The 10,000-nt window shown below is 36.5% G+C and overlaps 1 protein-coding gene across 1 annotated transcript in view; it reads right to left on the reverse strand.

The window, feature by feature from the left end:
- Window positions 1–10,000, reverse strand: part of LOC308681702 (adhesion G protein-coupled receptor A2-like) — a 95,779-nt gene that overhangs the window by 76,531 nt on the left and 9,248 nt on the right. Inside the window, exon 2 of the mRNA XM_081350787.1 lies at window positions 6,505–6,576. Coding sequence (XP_081206913.1) covers window positions 6,505–6,576 — 72 coding nt within the window. The remainder of the gene's footprint in view (window positions 1–6,504; window positions 6,577–10,000) is intronic.

Genomic DNA, 10,000 nt, shown 5'->3' on the forward strand with positions numbered 1-10,000 from the left:
CCAGTGTAATGCCAGTGTAACACCAGTGTAACGCCAGTGTAATGCCAGTGTAATGGGGAGTGCGGGGCACAGCCTAACACGGGGTTAAATGTAACACAGATCTTCCACACAGTTAGTCAGGGTCAGGTTGTGTTTCGCTCTTCCTCTCGCTGCCAGAAGACGCTCTCCCGTGGATTTGAGGAAAGTTCTGATAAGATTTCGTGAAGATTCTGGACAGAGAGTGTTTTGACACCATGCAAGCACATTTTTTCATCATACGTTTTTTCCGGCTTCTGAGTTGTGTGTGTACATCACCAAATCTCACTGTATATTCCCGTGATCACAGTCTTGTTGGCTAAAACAGCAGCATTCTGAAACATGTCAGCAACTCCTAGCAACTTAGCTAGGCTTAAACTGTGTTTTACAAGCCAAGTGTACAGCGATGATGACATGAAAACAGGGAGACACACAACTTTTGAGTTTTTATTTATATATTTATTTGCCACATTTAACTTTGTTGGACTTTCAAGTCAAGTCAAGTCAAGTCATCTTCATTTATATAGCGCTTTTAACAATGTAGATTGTCTCAAAGCAGCTTTACAGAGATAAGCGTATAATTTAAGGTAACAGAGATTGTTTTGGCTTTATAGCAGAGTTAAGTTATTTTCCATCTAAAGTTAGTATTGAATGATTTGCTTCCGTCGCAACGATCATTTGTTATTAAATTAGGGGCCGCTAAGACGACACCATTCTCTCTACACAGACTTTAAACGCGAACCTGTGAGAAACGCTGATGGCGTTCACATGCGCATTAAGAATTGGTTCTATAGTTATGTGCGTTTGAATATACGCAGGTTTGGAATTCCCTACAAACCAAGCCTAAACAAAGTACTGGTGTTTCCTTATAAATTTTGATAAAGAATTTTCACAAACAATGTTGGAATTTAAATGTTAAAGTATGATTTTTTTCACATTTGTTAAATATGCATTGATCACTTGTTTATGTATTAAAAAGCCTGTTTTTCATGCAATAAACCCTTTAAAATGTGATTTTGAGCTTGTTTTTATTATTATTACTGTTATTATTAATAATAATAATAATGTTGCATGCAGCGGACACACACCAATATAATTCAATAGCAATTACAATATTTGATGATTTTATTTATTTATTTATTGAAAAACTGTGCAGCCCTTTCACAATATCTCTATCCATGACATTGATCCATACATTTTTTTTTTTTTTTTTTTTACAACAAAAGTTACAACAAGTACAATCAAGCCCAAAAGACCAATTCATTCACATTTTAAAAAACTGTCGAGGATAAGATACACAATAAAGCCACAGGCTTATTTCCAATGTGGTCCTCTGTATTCAAAAATGGATGAGCAGTTCATAATGGGAATGAAATCAAACAACACAACATATCACATAACAACTTCTAGAAACATAGTTAAAAAAGCCATTTCTTAACTTCTCTTCTAAAAGGACCTTCTTGAATTTGTTTTAAGCAATCAGGCAATTCATTCCAAGCAACAGCGCTAGAATACAAAAAAATTATTCTTCCCAATTAAACTCTTAAACCGACACACGTCTATATTATTTATCCTTGCCCTTGTAGAAAAACCATGAACATCTCTTATGAAAACATAGTAGTCATACAAGTACTTTGGAACATTTCTCTGTAATATTTTGTTTCACCATCATCAACTTAAGAAAAATTACCCTTTTAAAAACCCTAATTCCCTAAAATGATTATTATTCAATTGCATTCGTGGATGAAGCCTCAGAATAATTCTACACAACTTGTTCTGAGCAGTCTGTAATTTACTTCTGACTCGTTTCGTAGAGCCACTATACCAGAAAGTTGCCGCATAATCAAAATGTGCTTGCATTTTTTCACCAGCTAACAGAAGGATGTTTGGATGAGGGATGTATGGATATATATCTATACGGATGTACAAACAATATCAAACTATACAGATAAAATAGTAAACCTATACAGATAAAATAATAAAATAATTGTGTTACACACAAGTGTTACAACTAACCCTCTGTCTGTTACAGTTAGCCCCACATATGGGCTAAGTTGTAACATTTGCACTTCTGTCACTTTCAGTGCAACTGTATGAAAATTGAAGGTCCTAGAAAAAACTGGGTTCATTTGTAGCAGAGATGTGTTAACTAACTGTTAATTAAGTTGTGATCTAACTTAATAATTTTTTTAATAAATGAGCCAAAACCAAGGTTAGGTTGTGTTAGGTTGTGCCCCGCGCTCCCCTACACCTCATTATACAAATATCTGTCCTCATAAATCACAAAAACAAACACACACACACACACACACACACACACACACACACACACACACACACACACACACACACACAGGAAACCGAGCTGGTGTAAAAGGTCACGCTGTGACATCACTGTCTGAAAGTCCACTTCCTGCCCCAGTTTCCGTCCAATAATAGAGCTGGCCGTTATAAGGATCTCTCAGAGGAACTGCTGGAGTCGAGCGCCAGATTTCTGTTTGACTGATGACCTGTGATCTAGCGCTGTCTCTCAGGCCCAAACGCGCTGGTTCACCGCTGACTCAACGAGCGCACAGGAAGACGGGGAATGATGTAAAACGCTCATGCATGTGATCGTGGTCCGACAGTTTTCTGTTGTTGACATTTGAAACTGAATTCAGGATAGACTCCTGATAGCTAAAGTCAACATGCTAAGAGCGCTAGCAAACGTTGGTTTATTTTGCTGGGATTTATGCCAATTAGCCTTTTGGAAAATACAATACAGGGATGGATGGATGGATGGATGGATGGATGGATGGATGGATGGATGGATGGATGGATGGATGGATGGATGGATGGATGGATGGATGGATGGATGGATGGATGGATGGATGGATGGATGGATGGATGGATGGATGGATGGATGGATGGATGGATGGATGGATGGATGGATGGATGATGGAATGCAAGAATGATTATATATAAGCCGTCTGCTAACTAGAAAACAATTGTGTGAGTTATAAATGTTAATATCAATATAATCATATTGTAATGAATCATATAATAAAATGAAATTTCTGCAGTAGATTTAAAGCATCAAATCTGCATTCACTTTAGAGATTTGATCATAAATTCATTTTTGAGACTCCGCTCTGATTAAACTGACCTTTAAAAATTAAACTTTTTTTTTTAAAGTAATTAACGATGTGCTAACGAGCCAATTAACTGATATAAATGGTAATAAATACAAGCACATAATTCTGCTCACATCATATTCGCAGCATCTTCATGAGCAGCCGCTGAGCAGCTCGAAGCTTTAAAGAGATCGTTCAGGCAAAAATGAAAATGAGCCCATGATTTACTCACACTGAAATCATCCTAGGAGTATATGTATATACAATCAGAGTTATATTAAAAAATGCCCTGGCTCTTCCAAGCTTTATAATGGCAGTGAATGGGCACCATTTTTTTTTAAGTCCATTAAAGTGCATCTGTCCATCATAAAAGTGCATCTGTCCATTATAAAAGTGCATCTGTCCATCATAAAAGTGCATCTGTCCATTATAAAAGTGCATCTATCCATCATAAAAGTGCATCTGTCCATCATCAAAGTGCATCTATCATCATAAAAGTGCATCTATCATCATAAAAGTGCATCTGTCCATCATAAAAGTGCATCTGTCCATCATAAAAGTGCATCTATCATCATAAAAGTGCATCTGTCCATCATAAAAGTGCATCTGTCCATCATAAAAGTGCATCTGTCCATCATAAAAGTGCATCTATCCATCATAAAAGTGCATCTATCCATCTTAAAAGTGCATCTATCCATCATAAAAGTGCATCTATCATCATAAAAGTGCATCTGTCCATCATAAAAGTGCATCTGTCCATCATAAAAGTGCATCTGTCCATCATCAAAGTGCATCTATCATCATAAAAGTGCATCTATCATCATAAAAGTGCATCTGTCCATCATCAAAGTGCATCTATCATCATAAAAGTGCATCTATCATCATAAAAGTGCATCTATCATCATAAAAGTGCATCTATCCATCATAAAAGTGCATCTGTCCATCATAAAAGTGCATCTATCCATCATAAAAGTGCATCTGGCCATCATAAAAGTGCATCTATCCATCATAAAAGTGCATCTATCATCATAAAAGTGCATCTATCATCATAAAAGTGCATCTATCATCATAAAAGTGCATCTATCATCATAAAAGTGCATCTGTCCATCATAAAAGTGCATCTATCATCATAAAAGTGCATCTGTCCATCATAAAAGTGCATCTATCATCATAAAAGTGCATCTGTCCATCATAAAAGTGCATCTGTCCATTATAAAAGTGCATCTATCCATCATAAAAGTGCATCTGTCCATTATAAAAGTGCATCTATCCATCATAAAAGTGCATCTGTCCATTATAAAAGTGCATCTATCATCATAAAAGTGCATCTGTCCATCATAAAAGTGCATCTGTCCATTATAAAAGTGCATCTATCCATCATAAAAGTGCATCTATCCATTATAAAAGTGCATCTATCATCATAAAAGTGCATCTGTCCATCATAAAAGTGCATCTATCCATCATAAAAGTGCATCTGTCCATTATAAAAGTGCATCTATCCATCATAAAAGTGCATCTGTCCATCATAAAAGTGCATCTATCATCATAAAAGTGCATCTGTCCATCATAAAAGTGCATCTGTCCATTATAAAAGTGCATCTATCCATCATAAAAGTGCATCTGTCCATCATAAAAGTGCATCTGTCCATTATAAAAGTGCATCTATCCATCATAAAAGTGCATCTGTCCATTATAAAAGTGCATCTATCCATCATAAAAGTGCATCTGTCCATTATAAAAGTGCATCTATCCATCATAAAAGTGCATCTGTCCATTATAAAAGTGCATCTATCCATCATAAAAGTGCATCTGTCCATTATAAAAGTGCATCTATCCATCATAAAAGTGCATCTGTCCATTATAAAAGTGCATCTATCCATCATTAAAGTGCATCTGTCCATTATAAAAGTGCATCTGTCCATTATAAAAGTGCATCTATCCATCATTAAAGTGCATCTGTCCATCATAAATGTGCATCTGTCCATCATTAAAGTGCATCTGTCCATTATAAAAGTGCATCTGTCCATTATAAAAGTGCATCTATCCATCATAAATGTGCATCTATCCATCATAAAAGTGCATCTGTCCATCATAAAAGTGCATCTGTCCATTATAAAAGTGCATCTGTCCATTATTAAAGTGCATCTATCCATCATAAAAGTGCATCTATCCATCATAAAAGTGCATCTGTCCATTATAAAAGTGCATCTATCCATCATTAAAGTGCATCTGTCCATTATAAAAGTGCATCTGTCCATTATAAAAGTGCATCTATCCATCATTAAAGTGCATCTGTCCATCATAAATGTGCATCTGTCCATCATTAAAGTGCATCTGTCCATTATAAAAGTGCATCTGTCCATTATAAAAGTGCATCTATCCATCATAAATGTGCATCTATCCATCATAAAAGTGCATCTGTCCATTATAAAAGTGCATCTATCCATCATAAATGTGCATCTATCCATCATAAAAGTGCATCTGTCCATCATTAAAGTGCATCTGTCCATTATAAAAGTGCATCTGTCCATTATAAAAGTGCATCTATCCATCATAAAAGTGCATCTATCCATCATAAAAGTGCATCTGTCCATCATAAAAGTGCATCTGTCCATTATAAAAGTGCATCTATCCATCATAAAAGTGCATCTGTCCATTATAAAAGTGCATCTGTCCATTATAAAAGTGCATCTATCCATCATAAATGTGCATCTGTCCATCATAAAAGTGCATCTGTCCATTATAAAAGTGCATCTATCCATCATAAAAGTGCATCTGTCCATTATAAAAGTGCATCTGTCCATTATAAAAGTGCATCTGTCCATCATAAATGTGCATCTGTCCATCATAAAAGTGCATCTCTCCATCATAAAAGTGCATCTATCCATCATAAATGTGCATCTGTCCATCATAAAAGTGCATCTGTCCATCATAAAAGTGCATCTGTCCATCATAAAAGTGCATCTGTCCATCATAAAAGTGTGTTTTATGAAATTGTATAAAATTTCAGCTTTGATCACAGGAATAAATTATACTTTACTGTATATTCACACAGAAAACACTTATTTTAACACGTATTACTTTTTTTTTTTGTAAATAAATGCAGCCTTGATGAGCAGAAGAGACTTTCTGAAGTCTGAAACTTTTGACTGGAAGTGTATATATATATATATATATATATATATTCATACTATTATTTCATGTCAGACTGTTAATATCAGGCGTTCAGGCGAACTGTTGCTCCTCTAGATAATAATATGAGTGTTGAAAAACATATTTCTAGTGATTGATGGGCCTCATTTGATAAAGTTATTGATATAGAAACGTCTGGTGGACTCAGATCTATAAAGGACTGGAAACGAGGATTGTTACTCACAGTCTCTCGAGATCTCTCAGGCCGAGGAAAGAGTTATTCTTCAGAGCCGAGATCTTATTGTTGCTCAGGATCCTGAGGAGACACAACAACACACAGCCATAAATACAGGAGAACACACACACACACACAGCCACGGGGAGGACTGATATGACTGTAAATCTCCTGACTGCTTCATCTCACTGGAGTGTTTGTGGTCAGAGAGAGAAACACAGTTCTCCAGCAACACTTTCTCTGGAAATAAAGTTTAAGGCCAGTTATGATTGCTGTTCATAAAGGGATCATATTCATATTGTACTCAAGGTTAGTTGATGTATTCGCTAACTATGACCTTGTTATTGCCAGTGTCATGCTCTACAGAAATCAATTTAGCGAGATCTTTTATTTACAGAAATATTAAAGACACAGAAGCAGAAAACAAACAAAACGGTTTAATTGTAAGTGTCATTGAGAAAGTGAAAAATTATTATGAAATACTAAATTTTGTCCTTTTTGGGGTCATATAAAAACTTAAATGACACTATAAAGAAAGAAAAATATTGAATTTTTTTTAATAATAATAATTATATATAGAGAGTTCATAGAAATGTGTGAATGAAGAAAGAAATAAAAGTATATAAAAATGTGAAATTATACGAATAATTATTTAAGTAAATATGAATTATAATATGATATTGTATACTGTATATTAATTATAATATTAATATAAAAATAATATAAATACAAATATTTTAAACATTATGTAACACATCATTTTATACAAATACATATATAAATAAATGTTAATTATATTATAATACACATAAATTATAATAGTTTGTACATTATGTATATATATTAATCAGATACATACATACATTAAATATATATATGATCTAACACTGCATGATATATGTGTGTGTGTGTGTGTGTGTGTGTGTGTGTGTGTGTGTGTGTGTGTGTGTGTGTGTGTGTGTGTGTGTGTGTGTGTGTGTGTGTGTGTGTGTGTGAGAATGAGTGAGTGAGTGAGTACAGTATGTATGTGTGTGTGTGTGTGTGTGTGTGTGTGTGTGTGTGTGTGTGTGTGTGTGTGTGTGTGTGTGTGTGTGCGCGTGTGTGTGTATAAGTTAAGTATAAGATTATTTCTGCAATGTTAGATCATTTTCATCCACTTAAGATAGAATGAAATTTAACTTCATGTTCATATATTGTTTCTAAGTAAAGTAGCTTGTGTAAAACTGTGACACAAACTGCCTGAGCTCCACATCAGCCCTGATCACACACACACACACACACACACACTGTTGCTGTAAGAAACATTAGTCTCCTACATTCAGATTTCTCTCCCAGTAAACGCTGTCACGCTGAAGCAACAGTTTAAACCTGACGAAGTTAAAGTTAAAGCTTCCTGAATAATCACACATCGAGTTTAATGACATTTCATTCAGTCTCAGTAATGCAAGAACACACACAACATTCACGTCTGCACGTTCACATGGAGTCTAACCCTCAACAGAAGTGAAGCATTAGTCAGCATATTAAGGCCCGTTTACATACATGACGTGTTCCTGCAACCGAACGCAGCTCGTCGACCAATGTGTGTGTGTGTGTGTGTGTGTGTGTGTGTGTGTGTGTGTGTGTGTGTGTGTAGAACGCATTCTGTGTTTGCTAGATTATTATTATCAGACAGGACATTATCCTATATCAGCACATGTGGGTCTACTTTACATGCACGACGAGACTCTTCCAGCACACACACACACACACACACACACACACACAGTTATAATGAAGGTCATGCATCTCTCATGGTCATGCGTGTGTTCACTGCAGGACGAACAGCTGATGAAGAGGTTTCAGTCTCGGGTGGCCTTCAGGACCGTAATGAAGACAACACAACGCTAATATATATATCTATACACTCACCTAAAGGATTATTAGGAACACCATACTAATACTGTGTTTGACCCCCTTTCGCCTTCAGAACTGCCTTAATTCTACATGGCATTGATTCAACAAGGTGCTGAAAGCATTCTTCAGAAATGTTGGCCCATATTGATAGGATAGCATCTTGCAGTTGATGGAGATTTGTGGGATGCACATCCAGGGCACGAAGCTCCCGTTCCACCACATCCCAAAGATGCTCTATTGGGTTGAGATCTGGTGACTGTGGGGGCCATTTTAGTACAGTGAACTCATTGTCATGTTCAAGAAACCAGTTTGAAATGATTCGAGCTTTGTGACATGGTGCATTATCCTGCTGGAAGTAGCCATCAGAGGATGGGTACATGGTGGTCATAAAGGGATGGACATGGTCAGAAACAATGCTCAGGTAGGCCGTGGCATTTAAACGATGCCCAACTGGCACTAAGGGGCCTAAAGTGTGCCAAGAAAACACCCCCCACACCATTACACCACCACCACCAGCCTGCACAGTGGTAACAAGGCATGATGGATCCATGTTCTCATTCAGTTTACGACAAATTCTGACTCTACCATCTGAATGTCTCAACAGAAATCGAGACTCATCAGACCAGGCAACATTTTTCCAGTCTTCAACTGTCCAATTTTGGTGAGCTCGTGCAAATTGTAGCCTCTTTTTCCTATTTGTAGTGGAGATGAGTGGTACCCGGTGGGGTCTTCTGCTGTTGTAGCCAATCCGCCTCAAGGTTGTGCGTGTTGTGGCTTCACAAATGCTTTGCTGCATACCTCGGTTGTAACGAGTGGTTATTTCAGTCAAAGTTGCTCTTCTATCAGCTTGAATCAGTCGGCCCATTCTCCTCTGACCTCTAGCATCAACAAGGCATTTTCGCCCACAGGACTGCCGCATACTGGATGTTTTTCCCTTTTCACACCATTCTTTGTAAACCCTAGAAATGGTTGTGCGTGAAAATCCCAGTAACTGAGCAGATTGTGAAATACTCAGACCGGCCCGTCTGGCACCAACAACCATGCCACGCTCAAAATTGCTTTTCCATTCTGACATTCAGTTTGGAGTTCAGGAGATTGTCTTGACCAGGACCACACCCCTAAATGCATTGAAGCAACTGCCATGTGATTGGTTGATTAGATAATTGCATTAATGAGAAATTGAACAGGTGTTCCTAATAATCCTTTAGGTGAGTGTATAACATCTATCTAAGTAATACCATCAATCTGTGAAGAATCAGAAATGTTCTCTGCATGTCACTCATTATGTGTGCTTCAGTTTGCTGGCATCTGATTGGCTGACATGTCTGTGGGGGGCGGGGCTTTGGAGTGAGAGACAGCACTTTTATATTTTTATAAATATTTTTTAACATCTTTAAAATCTTTAACCTCAAATCATAGTGATTAAACGATGGATGGATGGATGGATGGATGATATCATTTTATATTTGTATATATTTTTTTTTATATATTTTTCAAAATATTTCATTATTTTCTGCTACTTTTAATGGGCCTCAGATTTGAAATGTTCAACCTTAAATCAGTGATTTACCAATGTAGAAATGCTCTATATTTTGGGTACATATACACA

The sequence above is a fragment of the Scardinius erythrophthalmus genome (genome assembly GCF_964197995.2).
Source record: "Scardinius erythrophthalmus genome assembly, chromosome: 21".
In the NCBI taxonomy this organism is placed as follows: Eukaryota; Metazoa; Chordata; class Actinopteri; order Cypriniformes; family Leuciscidae; genus Scardinius; species Scardinius erythrophthalmus.